At 31.7% G+C, this 19,192-nt stretch overlaps 2 protein-coding genes across 5 annotated transcripts; both read right to left on the bottom strand.

Annotated features, from left to right (window-relative positions):
* Positions 1–9,123: 9,123 nt before the first annotated feature.
* LOC113864432 (pheophytinase, chloroplastic) lies at positions 9,124–12,493 on the bottom strand. 3 transcript variants are annotated; one of them, XM_027498120.1, is made up of 6 exons: positions 12,331–12,493; positions 11,228–11,948; positions 10,653–10,879; positions 10,163–10,354; positions 9,905–10,061; positions 9,124–9,690 (listed from the first exon to the last, which is right to left on the bottom strand). In XM_027498120.1, the coding sequence occupies exons 2-6, from the start codon at positions 11,930–11,932 to the stop codon at positions 9,442–9,444; spliced, it is 1,530 nt and encodes a 509-aa protein (XP_027353921.1). In that variant the 5' UTR covers positions 11,933–11,948; positions 12,331–12,493; the 3' UTR covers positions 9,124–9,441. The 3 variants fall into 3 exon arrangements, with proteins under 3 accessions (XP_027353921.1, XP_027353922.1, XP_027353923.1); XM_027498121.1 differs by having other exon boundaries at positions 9,194–9,690; positions 12,040–12,385; XM_027498122.1 differs by lacking the exon at positions 9,124–9,690 and having other exon boundaries at positions 9,899–10,061; positions 12,331–12,472.
* A 3,197-nt stretch (positions 12,494–15,690) lies between these two features.
* LOC113865563 (metacaspase-5-like) lies at positions 15,691–17,789 on the bottom strand. Of its 2 annotated transcripts, XM_027500220.1 has the most exons (3): positions 17,274–17,789; positions 16,452–16,607; positions 15,691–16,328 (listed from the first exon to the last, which is right to left on the bottom strand). In XM_027500220.1, exons 1-3 carry the CDS (start codon positions 17,617–17,619, stop codon positions 15,691–15,693), a joined length of 1,140 nt encoding a protein of 379 aa, XP_027356021.1. In that variant the 5' UTR covers positions 17,620–17,789. The 2 variants fall into 2 exon arrangements, with proteins under 2 accessions (XP_027356021.1, XP_027356020.1); XM_027500219.1 differs by having other exon boundaries at positions 15,691–16,607.
* Positions 17,790–19,192: the final 1,403 nt, after the last annotated feature.

Genomic DNA, 19,192 nt, shown 5'->3' with positions numbered 1-19,192 from the left:
AAATTTAATAGAGTTTATCAATACATGAAATGCAATTATAGTAATATCATTCAATTCAAATCAATTATTACAATCAAATACTACTCATCTCCTTCTTGATCCTTATATTGACCTTCACATTCAAAGTCCTCATCTTCATTGTCTGTTTCATGCTTCCCATCAGAATCAGTAGTATCATCTTCATCTCCATCATCAATGAAATCTCTTTCATGCATATTTGCTAAATCAACCTGTTCACATTCCACTCCATTATCTTGTAGATAATCAACTGGGTCATTTGTTACATTAGCTTGTAACTCTTGAGCTTGATAAGAAACTTTTAAACTCCCTTTATCATTGACAACTCCCTTTGGCTTTATCTTCATTACTACTAACCAATTAAACTTATTTTTTTATCGTTCAAGATAAGGTGAATAGTAAACTTGAGTTGCAGCTTTTGAAAAAATGAAAAGGTTAAATTTTTCATATTTTCTCCCCTTTCTTACTTCTACAATCCCATATTGTTTATGCATCCTTGTCCCATGGTTTGAAGGGTCAAACCAATCACAATAAAACAAAACTAACTTTTTTCTTTCTTGACTTGGTTATTCTAATTTTAAAATCTCTATTAGAACACCATAATAATATTTGACATTTCACCATGTCTAATTCCACTAACACATACTCCACTATTATAAGTTATTCTACTTTCACTCTAAGTAACAGTGTAAAATTTGTGACCATTAACAAAATAAATAGGCCATGACTTTAGTGGCCTGAAAGATTAAGAAGCATCATTTGAATAGTTTTATACAGTATAATGAAAAAGAGCATCCAACAGAAAAAAATCAAATCATAAACAAGTAAGGTTTTTTGAAATATAGAAGCATTGCAAAAAAAAACAAAGTAATGAGAAAGAAACCTAGTATTTGATGAAGCTGTGAGAAAATGGCTTGGAGAAATTTAAAAAAAATGGCTTGGAAATGTAAAAAAATGGAGAGATTTGAGAAGTTGAAACTATGAGCAGGAGGTTTATGTGAGCGAGAGAGGGTAAAACACGAAATGTGTGACCTCTTGTTCGCACTTGGATTTTTATTTTTTAGGTAAATTTTTTTTATTTTTATAAAATTTTTATAATTTAAAATTATATATAATATATTACTTTTTTTAATATTTAATAAAAAATATATTAATACTCTCTTATAATTTCAATAGTAATAAATATTAATTTTAATAAAATTCTATGAAAGTTAATATATAATTTTTTTACATAAATACTAAAATAATAAGTAAATTATGTAAAATATTAAAATTATTATTTAAATTAAAACTAATTAATAACTTTTGTCAATATAAAATATTTTTTATTTAAATTAATATAAAATTTTCTTAACCTGTTTTTGCTACTAATCTTAACCGTGCTTTTATTTTAACAAGTAACAGGTCAAGCTTAGACCCAATAATTATGCTATGGGCCTGGCCTGTTTAGAGTGAGGTCTGACCTAACCTGTTTTGATGCTTAATTTCAAGACATTTTCAACCTTTGAAGCACGACTATGAGTTCAAGAGAAATGTGAATGAACCCATAAGTTCCTTTAAGCTAATTTTCATCCCTATTTTTAATAAGAGTACAAAACAAGCTTTTTCTGGGTTCCACCAAGCACTCTCATCAACATTAAGGATGAATTTAAAATTGTAATTAGCTTCCCAACGAGCCTAGTGCTCTAGGAGGGCTTGAGATTGCTATACTTGTTCACATAAATGACTTTGGTTGGTAAAGTTCATAACATCAAGCATAATTTTATAAATTGAGATCTTTTTTCTAGCAATACAATCAATATTCCTGACTGAAATAGTATAATGTCTATATTTTCAGAATTTAAGTTCAAATACTGAAACAAGACTACTAATGAAGTTTGAATATCAAAAACAAAAATAATGTAGAGACAAAATTAATGAAACAGCGACGATGCACGAAGAATTAGCTTGAGCCCCTTAAAGCAATGATCATAGAGGAACAACTTGATATCAGAGAGAGTCAGGTTAAGAACATATATGAAGGGAGAAGAGAGTTCAGAGAAAGAAGGAAGAATTATCAAAGAGAAGATCATACCACACTTATGCCCCTATCATTTTGCCATATCATCTTAATAAGACATTCTCCCTCCTGAGTTGCGCTCCTTCTTGTTACCGCACTTTTCGGATCGGTCTCCATGTGTCCCTTCTTGCTAACTAATTTTGCCTCTTTTTCCATGTCATTATTCCTATGTGTATCCATACCAGTAGCTATATCAGCTTGATCTTGCTCACTTTTTACATTACCCTTTCTTGCAACAACAATCTTATCCTCAAGGTTAAAATTGGGATAAGATGAATGAATTTTCTCAAGATCTTCCCTGGTGGATTCATGCGGATCAATGGATTCCCAGTGAATCAAGAATTACGAAATCTCAACATTATTATGCAATAAGACTTGATAGGCTAAAGTTTACATAAGTTGAAGTATTAGGCCAAAATGAGCAGTAGTTAATGAAAATGACATGTATTGTTGCAAGGGATTACCTTGGAATTTTTTTAATAAAGAAAGATGAAACACCAGATGAATTCTTGCAGTCTGAGATAATTGTAATTTTAAGCAACAGATCCAATTCAAGTCACAACTTCAAAAGGACTAAAATATTTCATATTTAGTTTTTGATTTCTGTGTAGTGCAACCGAGTGTTGCCTATAAGGCTGGAGTTTCACCAATGCATTAGTCAACAACTTCTAACTAAAAGTCTTAGCATTTACGATCAACTTGTTGTTTCATGTAGTTATGGGCCTTGATCAAATTAATCTTGAGCTATTATAATACAACATCACATGATTTAAGAATCTCTTGCACTTATATCGGATCTTGTGAATGAACTTTATAACGAGTAATCACAGGAAGATCATGACCAAACAAAGCCTTGTAAGGGGACATCCCAATGCTGTGATGTAGGAAGAGTTGTACCAAAATTGAGCACATGGTAACATAGAGAACTAAGACTTAGGATTGTCAAACACATAGTACTATAAATACATCTTGAGCGTTTTGTTTAAGACCTAAGTCTACCCTATCTATTTAAGGATGGTATGTAGAACTCATGGTAATAGTAATTCCTTGAACTTTAAACAGATTCTGTAAGGAGCTGATGAAAAATTTGTTTTTGTGTGACAATAGATTTAAGGAATCCATGAAATTTAACTATATTATTAGTAAAAGCCTCAACTACACTCTTACTAGTGAAATAAGACTTTAAGCCCACAAAATGACAAAATTTAGTCAGTCTATCAACAACAACCATGATGTTAGTAAAACTATGAGAATAAGGCAAGTTTATGATGAAGTCCATAGCAATGTCATCCCAAACTAGTTGAGAAATAGGAAGTGGCTTCAATAAACCAGTTGGAACTTCCTGAGCAACTTTAGCCTTTTGATAGATGTTGCATTATTTAACAGTGTCTCTAATATCTTGTTGCCTATGCGACCAATAAAATTGAGAACAAATTCTTGCAATTGTTTTCATGCTGCTAGCATGGCCTCCTACCTTAGAAGAATGAAAGTTTTGCATAATCTGAGTAATAAGGTTAGGATCTTGAAGAACTATAATCATGCATTTCCTAAGTAAAAGACCATTGTGAATAGTAAAATTTGCATATCTCCCTAGATGATCAATGCATTCTTTAAAAATTTTCATCAGTTTTTCATTCTTTTGAGTCACTTGTAACAATATTCTGTAACCAAACACAAGTAGGTTCAGACCATGCAACCATCAAATTGTAAGAAAGTGCATATGCAGGGACATTTTCTTTCCTTGGCTTATACTAAATAGTGAAGTTATAACTAAGAAACTTTAGCAGCCATTTCTGTTGTTTGAGTTTACAGATTTTGCTCTAAAAGCTCCTTGAGACTATATTGATCGGTTTTAGTCATAAACTTGTGACAAAGAAGGTAATGTCTGAACTTAGCCAAAGTCTCCATTATAGCATAAAATTCTCTAATATAAGTTGGAGTGCTTTTGCATGCACAAGGATAGCTTTTTTGAGAAGCTATGGGATGTTTGCCTTGGCTCAAGATTGCTCGAATATCCGATCCAGAGACATTTGTTTCTAACACAAAAGGTTCCTAAAAGTTAGGAATATCTAACACAGGTGCAAATGTTAAAGCTTCTTTCAACTGATAGAATGCAACCATGGTTGAATCTGTTTAATTGAAGGAGTCAATTTTTAAGAGATCGGTCAATGATATTGCTATAGCTGCATAATTCTTGACAAAACGCCTATAATAACCAGTAAGACCCAAAAAATCCCGCAATTGCTTCAAATTAGCAGGTTGCGACCATTCCTTAACAACATCAAGTTTACTAAAATTCATACCTATCCTTGAACATGAGCAAGTATGGCCTAAGTAATCAATCTCCTTAACACCAAAACAACATTTATAAAATCTAGCATATAGCTGCTGCTGCTGTAGAGTTCGAAACACGACCTCTAAATAATACATGTAGTCTTTCCAAGAAGAACTATAAATTAAATGTCATCCAAAAATACTAACACAAATCTTCTTATTAGCATATCTTTAAAATATAATTCATAAGACTCTAAAAAGTGGCTAAAGCATTAGTCAATTCAAATGGCATAACAAGCTATTCGTAATATCCATGGTGGATTCAAAAGGTTGTCTTATGTCTATCCTCCGAATTTAACAAAATTTGACAATAACCTAATTGAAGATTCAACTTAGAGAAGTAATATGCACCAATCAATTCATCAATAATTTCATCCATTGTTGGAATTGAGAAGTTATCCTTAATGGTGATAACATTCAAGACCCTATAATCTGTACAAATCCTCCATAACCCATCTTTCTTCTTTACCAAAATTATTGGAGAAGAAAATTGACTTTACTGAGTTGTATAATCCTTTCTTCCAACATATCCTCAACCAACTTCTCAATCTCTTCTTTTTAACTATGAGGATAGTGATAAGGCTTAACTTCCACCGGGGAAGAGCCTTCCATTAAGGGAATTGAGTGATCATGAGTTCAAGAAGAGGGAAGGGCTATTGGAGTGCTAAAAACTAAGTTGTAAGTGTGAAGTAACAAAGCTAGTTCTAGTTCCATATCAGTACGAAGCTCTAGAAGAGGAAATTATGGAGAATTCGGATCCAACACTTGTATACTATAAACTTCTGTAATAGAATTAGTATGGACTAACCTTCGAATGTGATGTAAATGAGCTTGCACAGAAAGTTGAATCACTTCCCCTTGCAAGATTGCCATCTTGCCTTCATGCATAAATTTCAATTGTAAAGCTGCATAGTTAGCCAAATGAGGATCAATAGTCTTCAACCAGCATGCTCCTAAAATGAAATCTACGCAAGAAACATGTAAGAGGAAAACAGGTAAATTAAAAATATTGCCTTGAGTCTGGATGGATAAATTCTGAACTAGACCCTCAACAGTCATGTAATTATCATTCCCAACCATAACCTTAAACATAAGTGCTAGTTCAATGGAAAGTTTCAAAAATTTAGCTACACATAGTTGCAAGAAGTTATCGGAATTGTCCCCATCAATCAAAACTTTGATAGATAATCAATCAATATATGCTAAAAAAAAGGGGATGGGACACTGGTCCCTCCTTTTAATGCATTCAATGACAAATGATGATCTTCTATCACAGATGCATGAACCTACAACTTTGAAGTAGGGATTTCAGTTTGTTGTATCATTGTATCATCTAACTTATCTTCTTCAAATTGTAAGAACAAATATTGTCTATTTGGACACTTATGACTAAATGTAAATTTCTCATCACAAAAATAACATATCTCTTTCTCTCGCCTTATCTGCATTTTTGCTGGGTTAAATCGCTTGGCATTACTATTAATACACAATTGCGGACAAGGGGGAGTAGGTAACAATGTAGGTAAAGCTTGTTTAACTGCAGGCTTACCCTAAGCATGCATTTGGAATCGGTTAGAGGAAAACAATGGAAAATAACGTGTATTAGTAGCAGTGGAATGAGGTTTGGAATCAGGCAAATATCTAGTCTCTAACAATATAGTTAAAGCAACAACTCTTAACAACGAAGTTGGTGCCTGTGCAACTACATCTCTATGAATTTTCACATGTAAACCACTAAGAAAGCAATTCAACAGTGGTTCAAGAGGTAATTCAAATGATCTATTAGCTAAAGACATGAACTAAAGATAGTAGTCAGATACAAAATCTGGTTGCTGCAATTTAACCAAATTTGACATGGGACAATCAAATAGAGAAGGACCAAATTGAGACTTTAGAGCTCATGTTAAATAAATTCAACAAGTAATTGCAGATATGCATTGAAGCATCTAGAAACAAGGAATAATATATTGCTCAAAGTGAATTGCTGTAATATTCACTCTATGTGCATCTAGAGTGTGGTGGTAATTGAAGAACTTCTCAGCCTTAAAGATCCATTAAAGATCAAAGGATTGAACATTGAAATGATAAAAACCAATAGAGATATCTTTCACTAGTAATGTCGCATTCACCGAAGTAACAATCTAGAATGATTGATTTAAGGTCGAGCCCCCATAAGGCTGAGACTAGTTCTGCAATAAGAGATCAATAACAGCTTGTAACTGATCTATACGATTCTGCGTATAAACACAAACTTGCTCTTTATGATTATGCTAAGTTTGGTCACGCAAATCTAAAAGTTCCATCATTTGACGAAGCTTTTCACCATGACTATGCACTTCGGTCTGTAATTCCTTCAATCTAGTGTTCGTAGTTATGAAGAAGAATGAAAACACCAATGTAACAGTATAATGTTTATATATAATAATTTGAGTTTAAATATTGAAACAAGACTACTAATGAAGTCTGAATATCAATAGTGCAAAGATAGAATTAATGAAGTAATGACAATTGCAAGAAGAATTAGCTTGGGTCCTTGATCAATGATTAGAGAAGAAGAACCTGATATTAGAAAGAGTCAGGTTAAGAACAGATACGAAGGGGAGAAGAGAGTTTAGAGAAAGAGGGAAGAATTATCAGAGAAAAGATAATGAAGATCATTATGACGAAGACCAAACTCAAGAACATATGGAAGAAGTTAAGGGTTGGTTTGATAATGATGACTAGAATCATATCTTCCAAGTCGTTGGTGTGGAGACAAACTTCTCATTAAGACTTGGAAGATTTTGATTTTGTAATTATGTAAATTAAGTCCTAATGTATTTTGTATATGTTTTGTAAATATTGAACTTATAAATTTAAGTGATATCAAATGTATTACACATGTATAATTGTTCAAATTGTATTTTAATTTAACAATTTTTGTTACGATGAAAACTATTTAATTATATGTTAAAATTGAAATTATTAAAATTTTTATGAATTAAAAAATAGTGAAAATGAAAGTTTTGAAATTTTGTAAGATATTCTCTTATCACAAATAAACAGAAGATATGATTTATAATTTAATTCAAATTTATAAATCCTTAAATTATATAAAAATAATTAATTAAGAGTGTCACACTTTTTGTATCATAGAAGTTCCTCCTAAAAAAGAACTTTGTTATACTCATAATGTAGTTGCCTTTCGAGATGAGTGAGATAAGCTGAGTCACCTTCTCTAATCGCTTTTAAATCTCCTTAATTTTGGCTTCAATATCTCTCTTATTTTGGTTAATATTACCAAATGTCTCATTATTGAAAATGATAGAATCCCCTCTAACATTTTGAACTGATAAGATGAGATTTCCTCTACATTCCTTCTAGGCCTTAGAAACAAATTATAATCTTTGTGAACTATCTAGACAGCTTGAAAGTGAAAAGGTCGAGGCTCATGAACTTAGAGAAGGCCCCCACACCTTAACAAGTGAGGATTATGATTAGAGTGTAGAAGAGTAAGTGTTTTTACAAAAGCTTCTGAAAAGCTTCTTAACAAAGGTAGATTTAGACATTTTTATCTATTTTTTTTTTAAAGAATACGTTAACCATTATGATTTTTATACCAAGTGAATATGTAACCTAATGAAAGAATATTGGTTAAGTCACCCATTAAGTGTGGTATTGAATGTCATATGAATAAATTTCACTTTTTTACTTATAAGAAAATTGCACTGTGTTGAAATCTTCAATCAGCATCTATGGAGTAGAAAAATTAGCATGAACACTCCTTAAAATTATCTGTCTCTTTTCTTTTGGTAACTACAAAGCTAACACCGTCATTCTTTATTTATTATCCTTGTTTTAAGAATGATAAAATGAGGGTCAACATGAGTGATCACAAAGTTGAACTAATTATTTTTTAAATAAAAACTCATAAACCATCTGAGTATATTAGATCTTAATTACCGAGATAGGTAAATAACCACTTAAATTTGATAAATATTTATACAATAAAATTATGTAATAATTTAAACATTTTTTTACTCGTTATCTTTTTGTATAAATAAAATATATTATTATATTTCTCTTTTTTTTATCTCACTTATATTTGTAAGAAAAAAATATAAAATTTTATTATATAAAGAACATTTCCTTAAACATTATTATTATTTATTTAATTTTAAAAATAAAAGTAGGATAATACAAAAATAAAATAAAGAATAAAACATAAATATTAGTTAAAATTTACTAACATTATACTGTAAAACTTTGACATTAATAATTTTTAGTATTTTTTTTATAAAATACAAAATTGGCTAATTCAATTGTTAAATCATTTTACATTAATTTTATAATCATCATATATATTAAATTTCATATAACTTTATATATATATATATATATATATATATATCATATTCATTGATATTTACTTATATTTTATAATTATATTATCCATAAAATAATATGATAAAATATATAATATATTTTTTTATAAAATTGAACTATTTGACGAAACTCCTTAACCAAAGAGTTGAGTTATTTAATTTTGCATTATATAAAAAATTATTTCGTTACATTGTTTTCCAATTTGATATTAACTATCAATGAATTCTTCCCATTAAAAAGAAATTAAAAATACTCTACTAGTCCCTTCGTACTCTAACCTCTCTCATATTAGAATAACAATTACCCACTTCAACTTTGCTATAATACTTCTGCTACCACGCGTCCAAGAGGTTAAATTTGTGTGCATTCGTGATTTCAATCTTTCATTGTTCAACGGTAATGTAATCACATATTTTAAAAAATTTGCGGACTTCAACATATTTTAAAGGAATATTAGATCCAATACACCAGATGTTGGACTCTAAATTTTGATATGATCAAGGAAAGATAATTTGACATGCTGTACTAGTGTGTAATGGCAGAGGAGAAAGGAACCTGATTATACAATTAATGTACACGATTTCCATGATCAAACTGAATCAGAGAGGATAGTGTTTGTGTGTGTGTATATATATATATATATGAAGACAGTATAGTTCATCACGTCATGGAGATTTGGCTTCCAAATTGCTGAACTTGTAGCGAGTGTTGATGTAAGATCTTATACTGTCCCAAAGTGAGAATCTGGAGCCGAAAAATCTAACCACCACTGATTTTCTTGAGCCTTCTCTCATAAATTCCACCTCCTTTGCATTAGCTTGGTTCATACTGTCAAAGTCATCAAGCAGTGGCAATGAGATAGAACCCTGAGACTCTACATTTCTGATCCACCCACGTAGCAAGAAATTTATGACCTGCCAACAATGATATTACTTATGTTAATTATTTTTTGTTTTCAAGACAATCATGGAAAGAATTACACTTCAATCAATTCAAAGGAAGCTTTTTGACATATGTTGTATATAAAAACTGAAAGTATCCAATTCAGTGCTAGAAGCTGATTTAGCAAAGTGTGAAGAGGAAACAAAGAAGAGCACTTTCAAGGTATATTGGTGAGGAATTCTATACCTCAGGGACTTCATCATGAGGGCAGTGACCAGCAGGACTAATTTGATAATATGGAGCTTCAGGCACCTGCCTCTTAACCTGGAGTCCCCAAAGTGGCTTCACCCAGGGATCTTCTTTACCGTACATCAGGCATATTGGCACGTTGCTTTTTCGACATCTACATTGCAAAATAGCTGAAAATCCTTATCTTGGAACCATAAATATGGATAATATTAACACAAATTTAGTGCCGGTTAGAGATGCAGTAGTAATGTGTACCTAGATAATGCATCACTGAAAGATAATTCTGCCTGGGGAGCACACATGATTGAAGCAAATGCTGCTGCTGCAGCCGGATGCCTCGTGGTTTCAATTATGCGTGAAAATACACTATCCACATTTGTTGAATAATCTGCATAAACCTGATTAAGTACTTTAGCAATGCTAGCAGGATCACTAATTTTCTCCCACCTGAAGGGAAAAAAACCATTGTTTAATTCAAACACAGTTTAATACTGATAGTAGTTGCAAGAGGCATCTATCACAAATTTCCAACAGTACAATTCTAGTGAAAGAAGTTCGAAGTTTCCCATTCTCAAATAGAATAATATTTGGTCCATTAAATGGAGTTTATTATTTTAATATGAGTCACATATGAATGTGATAGTGGGTTACATTAATGAGATGAGCCGAAGCAGTTCACAATTAGAACATTGAAAACATGTGTGCCAAAAACGCATAAATGAGAGTAAAATGAAGAAATACTTACACCAACTCCGTAAGCCTCCTTATCTTAGCTGGTAGGGGAAATGTTCCTGCCCATGGAAAAAGTTTTGCTAGGCCTGGATTCTTTATAGGATTAGGAAGAAATCCCCAAAAAGGTGTTGCATTAAGCAGTGTGACACCTTTCACTAAATGAGGGTTAAGTGCCGCAAAATACAGTGCAACATATCCTCCTAGTGAGTTCCCCACCACATAGACTGGTTCACCAATGACCTGCAGAAACAAGTTTGTGTCGTCTTTACTTTCATAAAGGGTCACTATCCACAAACAAGGTAATTCCTGAGTAAAACAACACAAAAAAACCACCCTAGCCCCTCCTCAAAAAAGAAAAGAATAAAGAACCTACACCAAACCACACTAAGGCACAACTATAAATACTTCTCATAATATGAATCGTACACATTCAGTCCTAAAGTGGTAAAAGCAACATGAAATTGAAGAGAAACAAACAAATTGAGAAGGAGAAGCTTTTTGTGGTACATTTTTTCAACATGTAGCTTGACCAAATATTTAACTGAAATAAAAAAACTAGCTGGCTGCTATCAAACTCAAGTCACTTACCTCTTCTACAAAGTATCGAACTTGATCTTGCCATAAATCAATAGAGTATACAAGCTTAGTTGCCCATGGTTCCGTTTCATCTCCAAAGCCCCAAGAAGAATCATCTCCATTTGATACAACCCCTTCCCTATAGTGAGGTGCCGGGTCTTCAAAAGGCAAAGACAATCCTTGGCCCAGAAAATCCAGTGCCCATACTCTATTGTCACGGCCCAAATCTTTCAGCTGTTTCTCATAATGGAAAGAACCAACACCAAAACCAGGAAGAAAGAGAACATGTGGAGAATCCACATTCTCACACCCTCCCTTCTCATAGTGTACGTTAAATTTAGGTTTCCATTCCCAAAAACAACTACTTATTGGAGCACCAGATTCACCATTTGACCCACCTGGGATACCTGGAATCACAACGTTAGCAGCATGCTCCTCTATCCCTGAAATATTTGTTACATTTCCTTCACGGCCAATCACATACCCATCATAACTTTCACTATAGATCCTGCAATCAACTCTTTTGGAGCCTTCAAGAGCATTTAATGATCTAAAATCTCTTTGCTGCACCTTGTTCTCAAGGAAAGATTGACCAATGTTATAAAATCTCACAGACCCACGTTTTGATTGACGTGAATTCAAGCTTTTGTCAACCAATTTCCACTTCGAGTCCACTACTTGACAGCATGGTGCAGGACCATACGACAGAATTTCCATACCCAAAAACTGAATTCTGCACAAACCACCCGGCAAATGATTCAGTACACATTCTTTGCGATCATCATAAAGAAAGGAAGATAAAAGAAACAATTAAACTTGATTACTTGGAAGTCGAAATTGAATTGTTTCTTCTCCCAAACAAAGCAAGAAATGATTTTAACTGTTCTCACAAGCCTTTCAGAGATATAACCAATTTTGTGCAGCGTCGTAAAAGGAAAGTGCAAACAGACTAAACACAAAAGTAATCTTGATTTCATGCGGAACACATCAATTTATAGTTTTTTTTTTTTTTCCATACATATTTAATTGCAATGAAAAAGACTATCTCTTCCGCCATGATTAAAAAAGGTAAAGCTATAAAATAATTAATTGTATACGAAATTCTAAAACTGTACCCTTTAATTTAATAAAGGAGGTGGCATGAGAATCTGCTTCTTCCTGAAATTTCGTTCACTGCAGTGTTCTAAGGAGATTCAGATGATATTTACTGACATGTTCCCTTTACTTGCAAGGCAGTTCCTCCTTTATAAGCCAACAAAAAGAATCGTCTTTATTATTATTATTAAAAATATTTTCGTGGGTATTTCAGCGTGATATAGAGAGAAAAAAAAGAAAAAGAGAAAATTATCACACAGAGACGTGCAAGTTTCATGCAAGAGACAAATGATGTCTGACAAACACGTGTAGATCAGAAATGGGAACACTGACAACCACTAGTGTGTGTATATAAGTCGAGCTATCTCAAGAAATTTATACGAGACACGTGGTGGATTTATGTGAAATTTATCTTATTATGAAAGGAATCGTGCTTTTGGTACCAAAATAATCAATCACGATTCACAGTTCCTAGTTTATGTTAATGATCCTAAAATAAAATAAATTATTAACCAACTAAAATTTTCAATTTTGAGGTACGAAGATTTTAATTAATTAAATAATTTTTTGGGCAAATTTGGTATTTGTGTACTTATCTTTTAAATTTTATTTTGATTTATTTTAATTTTAAAAATAGTTTAATAATTTATTTTTTATTTAAAATGTTGACTTAACTATTTTGGTCTTTTTTTATTCAAAACTCTACACATTAGAGGTGGAGGTTATCACACAAAAGCAATGGTACAACTCAGGAAGGAAAACGTCGTTGTTTTTGCCGATGCAAGAGAAGTTGATGGTGGTCTCCCATAGAATTCTTGAGAGGGATGCAACGTTTGAAGTAGCAGAGGAGAAGGAAGAGTACAGTAACAATGGGAGAGGGCAAGGCAATGACGGCAGTGGAAGCAACTGCGTGGCAACGTGCATACTCAGAGGAAAGGAAGAGGAGAAAGAAGTAGAAAAAAAAAAGTTGATTTTGAAAATATTAAACAATGAAAAATACACCAAGAAGACGATCAATAGTATAATAACCAATTTTATCCCGTTCCATTATAAAATTCTAAAACAAAATTTAAAAAGTAAAATATCAAAATAAGTTTTTTTTAATTATTTCTTTTATCAAAAAATCAGAAAGAATAATATTTTTTTATAAAAAATTCATTTCTTTAATTTAAAATTAAATTTTTTTCCTAAAATTGTATTTTTATTTAAAAAATAATAAAAACTAAAGTTTTTTGTAAATTATAAAATTTATAAATAAAAATGTAAAAAAATAATAAATTAATAAATATTTCTAAAGTTTGTACAATTAATAATCGTTTTATTTAATTGACGTTGTATGATATTAATACTAAATGACTCTGAATTTAAATTTGATTTCAAAATTATTTTTAATTAAATTTTTTCAATATTTTTTTGATAAATTTTAGTGGCAACTTACTATCGTCAATTTTGTTAAAACTATTTGCAACTATTTTTCTATGCAATTGTTCGTTGCGACCTTATTGTGCTGAATTTTAAATAGAAAAAAACAAAAAAAATAATGAAATTAATGTTCTTGTAAAAAAGTTAAAATAAAATTGTATAATAAAATAAATTGAAGAACTAAACACGAATTTTACTTATTTTTTTAAAAGAAATTGCTTGTTGGTAAAAAAAAATATATCACATAATGCACGAAAAACTGTATAAGAATAATTTGGCATGAATTGGGTCAAAGTTGGGAGTTTTATTTTAACTTTAAATTTAATATTTGACCAATCATTTCTGTCCATTTCATTTCGTGCATAATTTGTTTAAATTTCTTCGATCTAAACAGCAGTTCTGTTTTGTAAATTGAAGAGCATTAACATAAATTAAAGTAGAGTTGTGGGTGGAGAGAAGATTTGGAATCACCTGTTTCTCAATTAAGTGCATCAAGTATATGATAAATAAGCTTTTAACAAGGTATGTGTGAACAACAATGGCTTGGAGGCGAAAAATGGAGATCATACTATACACCTAGTCACGCGATTCCTAAATCTTGGATTTAACATGAAAAATAACAGAGATAGAGGGATACGTAAATCATAGAATCCAAGCTGAATTGATGAAATGGAGGAGTGTTTGAGATTTAAAGGTGCTGCACAGTCTGGGAAAGAAAAATTTACCTGTCAAAAGTCCAGCTATGCTGAATGGTACTGAACGTTGAGTGGTAAAGTGTGAATAAGAGCATAAACTTAGTGTTTAACACACAAGAACCATTATGATTAGGAATAAATGTATTAAATAGAAATTAGTAGTAGTAGTACTTACTATGGAAAATGTGGTAATATCATGCCTTAGATGGTTTGGCCATATGAAAAGACTGATAGATCATATGAGTTCATTGAATGCAATATTGCCCAACAGTTTATGTGAAGGAAGACTAAAATGGATTTCTAGTGAAACCATTAAAATGGACCGATTGAAATGGCATCTTTGAAGGCATGCTTTATGACAAACACTGACATTATTTGAGCTACTAAACTTATGTAATTGTATTGTGGAACCAACCCTGTTAAATATAATTTTGAAGTAACTTTCGAAATTCTGGCAGCTGGTTTAGTAAGATTTAAGCTATTTCAAAGCATAAAATTCTAAAGCTGATCACCACCTACTTAGTTATCTAGTTTTAGAGGAAAATTTGGATTTGTTGGTGCATTTAAATTAATTGATATGCATCTGTCCTGAATTGTTGGATTTCAAAGCAAAACAGGACTTGCATTAGTGAATAATTATTTATGGAATGAACATTTTGCAGGATAATCCGTTCAAGCATCTGGTTGAAATGCATCAAAATCTCTATCATGAATTTGTTGACATCAGAGTAAATCAAAATAAATCTTAATCAAGTGAATAATTACTTATAGAATGAACATTTTGCGTAACATTGGATTGAAAGAATGCATCATGTTCATAAATTTCTTATTGATCTGATATTGCTTTTTATACCATTATTTTATAGTAAAATTGATGCAAAAGATATTTTCTTTAACAGGGTTGTGAAGTTAGCCTGCTTGGAAAGTTGTTCTTGTTCAGTACATATGAAACAATTAATAGATGGATTTTCTTTGTTTCTGGATCTTATTTATTTTTGTCAATTATGAAGAAAATAACCGAATTTTGTCTGACAAATTTACAGTTTTAGCATGGGTTCAAGAAATTGATGATTGAAACAGTAGATAGCTAGGTTGTATTACAAAACGCAGTCTGAATTTGAACTAGTTTTCATCAGATATCATAAAAGAATATTGAAATCATAATATTCTGATTGTCCAAAAGTAGTAGAGCACAAGCATACCATACACAACACAAATTACTGTCTTTCTCTGCACCAGATGAGAATATGAGAATACAATACATCAGCACACAAAATGGCCATGAACATGGTCATCACTGCAATAGAGGCCCGGTTGTTGAGTGAAACCTCCACTCTTCAGCTTCTTTCTTGCTTTCAAAACAAGCTCTTGATTTGTGATTGTACCATCCGTCTCCTGAACGATAGCTTGTATTGCATTGCTAAAAGCTCCATAAGCATTGGCAGAATTTCCTGAAGGACTTGCATCAGCAGAAGTTTGGTCAGTCTGACAACCGCTCAGCAGAATTCCACCATCTGGAAGACCGGACTTGGTTGATCCAGCATATGCCTCATATTTGCTTTCTACATTCGTCTCCATGGCAGGTTTTGTATACCCATGATCGTTTGCATCCAGCTTTTGCTTCAGAAACTCTTGGGCAAGACTACCCACCAACCCCAAGATTCCACCATGTTTTTCACTCCCACTATCCCCATGTTGGAGCTTATTCAAGATAACCTTCATGAATTTCTTTACTTTTGGGCTAGCATCTTCCCCAAAAATATCATAAAGCGAAAGTCTCAATTTCCCAACATCTATATCATCTTTCCCAGTTTTCTGCTTGAGTATATCGATGACGGTAGAAAGTGGCAATGACCTATTTTTTACATAGCCGTGTTGTTGTGAAGGTTCAATGTTTCTAGCTTCGGTTTCATCATCATTGTTGTGTCCACGACGGCGCAATGCTGAGGGGATATGAATTCCACGAGACTCGATGGCATCTTCCACAGTATGACGAAGGAAGCTTGACAATCCAAAGCCAGAGCCAGAACCAGAGCCAGAATGGTGCCCTTCTCCCTTTGTACTCTCTCCTATCTGCTCCTTAGCTCCGTCAATTAAACCACCACTGTGGCAAGAATCTGATACAATTGTGAGCTTACAGTCTCTAGGTACCCCGTCTACAAATTCCCTGAAATCATCATCTGTTACACGGACACGTACTTTATTACTTCCCACAAGAATTGTGCCAATGCAACGTTGCTAGATGTTTGCTATTATCGGTATCAAGATGTTTTACTAATAAAATGCATCTTTTAATTTCTTTTACTTCATTTTTGTTCCTATACCAAACTGATCAAGACACCACTTAGAACTACAGAGGCAATAAAAACATCAACAATTTATCAAATTCAAATGTTTTTAGTAATTGTTTCTCAGATTTTAAGTGTTCTTCACGTTCATCCTTTCCAGAGCTCTCCATCTCAAAAGATAAAAATTAAATGAACAATTCATTTAATTAAACAGAAAATGACGTATTTCTCGATAATGCAGAGGATATTTTAGAGGATAACGAAGGAAACAATCCCTATTGATTAAAAAAATGCTAAAATTTTAAAAACTTTTATAATTTATTTTACATATGCATAAATTGCCCTAATTGATGACTTTCTAAACTATCCGAAATTCCAAATTACTGCACTTTATCTTGTTCTACACTATACAATAACCAAATTCAATAAAAAGTAATTGAGGTTTTAAACTTTATAATACATTTTACACAAATATAAAATTATTTATAAAAAAACGATTAAAACTACACTAGATCTACTGAAAAAAAGGAGGAAAACAGAAAGAGCTGAGAAAGCAACCAGTGATGAGGTTCATATCGGAAGGAACAATGCATTCATCGTAGCCAGTGTCATCATCCTCTCCAGTTTCCGCAGGGAGGCGAGTACCGTGTCCACTGTAATGAACGAACAACACGTCCCCTGGTTTCGCCGATCGTATCAACCTGGTCAACGCTGACCGAATGTTCTTCCCCGTAGGCTCCGTGTGGGACTTGTCCGTGTCAATCAAAACGGTGATGTCGTTTTCCGAGAAGCCGTATCGATGGATCAGACACCTGTGCATCCTCCACACGTCGTTTATGCACCCTCTCAGCTCCGCCTTCGTTCCTGGGTAGTTGATTCCAATCAGCACTGCTTTTTTCGCCATTGAAATCTCACTCCCTTTCTCAACTACCAAAGAAAACCAGGTGCGACTTTGCCTTTCTTTCTTCCTCTAAATTCACGAAAGAGTGTTTGTTTGTGTTTTATATTAACATTTGCTCTATCTTTTTTGTTTTTACTTGCATCTGTTTCATTGTTTACACTGGTTGGTGATTGACTTGGTTGGCAACTGATTGGATGAACCTGCAAATGCATTCATGTCGTATTATAATATTTTATCGCCATTTTGCATACATTTTTTAACCTCAAAATAATAATGGGTATCAGTAATGCAGAACGTTCCAAACCACTAATATTAGTTTCCGTAAGTTGACAAAGCTTAACATCATAATGTATATAATAAATCAGTATTAAAAGTTCATAACTTAAAGTCTAATTAGACAATAATATCAATATTTATAGTATTCTACCTAACTTTTTTTTAATAATTTTATACATAAAGTGTCCAAAATAAAAACACAAATAAGTCATTGACAAAAATTATTGGCATGTGAACGTGGGTTAGTATGCAGATTCATATAATTAATAAAAGTATAAAAATATAGAAAAAATATTAAATTAACTAAAAGCACATTTATATATTATTTTAGAAAAAGATGGTCGATGCACTTACCTCCTAATTCATAAATTTCAACCCATTTAACCAATGGTTTATGAGAATTGAGCGAAAAATAAAATAAAATAAAATAAAACAAATTTATCCTAACTTACACAAATGGCGAGTTATACAATGTCAGCTCATGATTCATAAATGTAAAGCTCAGTTCGGTTTGTGTATAACATCAAGTATATATGAATCTAAAATAAATTTTAAAAGTAACAGAAAAAAAAAAGTTTAACACGACATAGTATATATATTCAATAAAATAAAATCATTACAAGATTAAAAAATTATTTTGAATAACAAAAAATTTAAGCATTTTATAACAAACTACACAAATAGTAATTATATGAATGTAATCAAAGTCGAAATATGTGATTTGTATGCATGATTTGTTAACATTGAAACTTGGACACACACGTTATTTTATATTTTTTCATAAAATGTGAGAAAAATTTTGATATCTCATTCTTGGATATCCACATTACTGAGTCGTGTATCGTTCTGTGCTGTTTGTTTAGATATTTTGGCTTCAAACACAAATGAATAATAACGTAGAGCAAAACAAACACAAGGCAAACATACTAATGAAAATAATAGTTTTTAAAACGGATAAATTTTGATTTTAATTCATAAAATATCTAATTTGACTAAATTTGATTTTTAAATTTGAAATTTTAATTTTTAAAATTAATAACCGTCAATTATGTTAATTTTTATTATTAAAAAATTTCAAAATTAAATGATAAAATGATAATTTGTTTCGATAAATTATATACAGTGATTTAAACTAAACATTCAACACGTTATTTTAAAATATATTAAAAATAAGCTATTTTCGTTTTTAATTTTTAAAATTTTAAAAATTAATTTAAATAATAATGCATATTTTAGATATTAAAATAAAAATTATTAGTTAGAAAAACGGTTAAATTCAAATTCTGGCAGTTATAAATAA

The sequence above is a fragment of the Abrus precatorius genome, unplaced genomic scaffold (assembly GCF_003935025.1).
Source record: "Abrus precatorius isolate BTA unplaced genomic scaffold, Abrus_2018 Scaffold4, whole genome shotgun sequence".
NCBI classification, from domain to species: domain Eukaryota; kingdom Viridiplantae; phylum Streptophyta; class Magnoliopsida; order Fabales; family Fabaceae; genus Abrus; species Abrus precatorius.
Note: the sequence above shows the minus strand (reverse complement) of the source record. Positions and strands in the feature narration are given on the sequence as shown.

Excerpts from the sequence above, each read along its gene's own strand:
- LOC113864432 (XM_027498120.1), bottom strand. The coding sequence starts at position 11,932 with ATGGAAATTCTGTCGTATGGTCCTGCACCATGCTGTCAAGTAGTGGAC. Across the intron at positions 10,880-11,227 it reads TTCGATACTTTGTAGAAGAG|GTCATTGGTGAACCAGTCTA; the intron begins GTAAGTGACTTG and ends TTGTTTCTGCAG. Across the intron at positions 10,355-10,652 it reads AGGAGGCTTACGGAGTTGGT|GTGGGAGAAAATTAGTGATC; the intron begins GTAAGTATTTCT and ends TTTTCCCTTCAG.
- LOC113865563 (XM_027500219.1), bottom strand. The coding sequence starts at position 17,619 with ATGGCGAAAAAAGCAGTGCTGATTGGAATCAACTACCCAGGAACGAAG. Across the intron at positions 16,608-17,273 it reads CGATATGAACCTCATCACTG|ATGATGATTTCAGGGAATTT; the intron begins GTTGCTTTCTCA and ends TCCGTGTAACAG.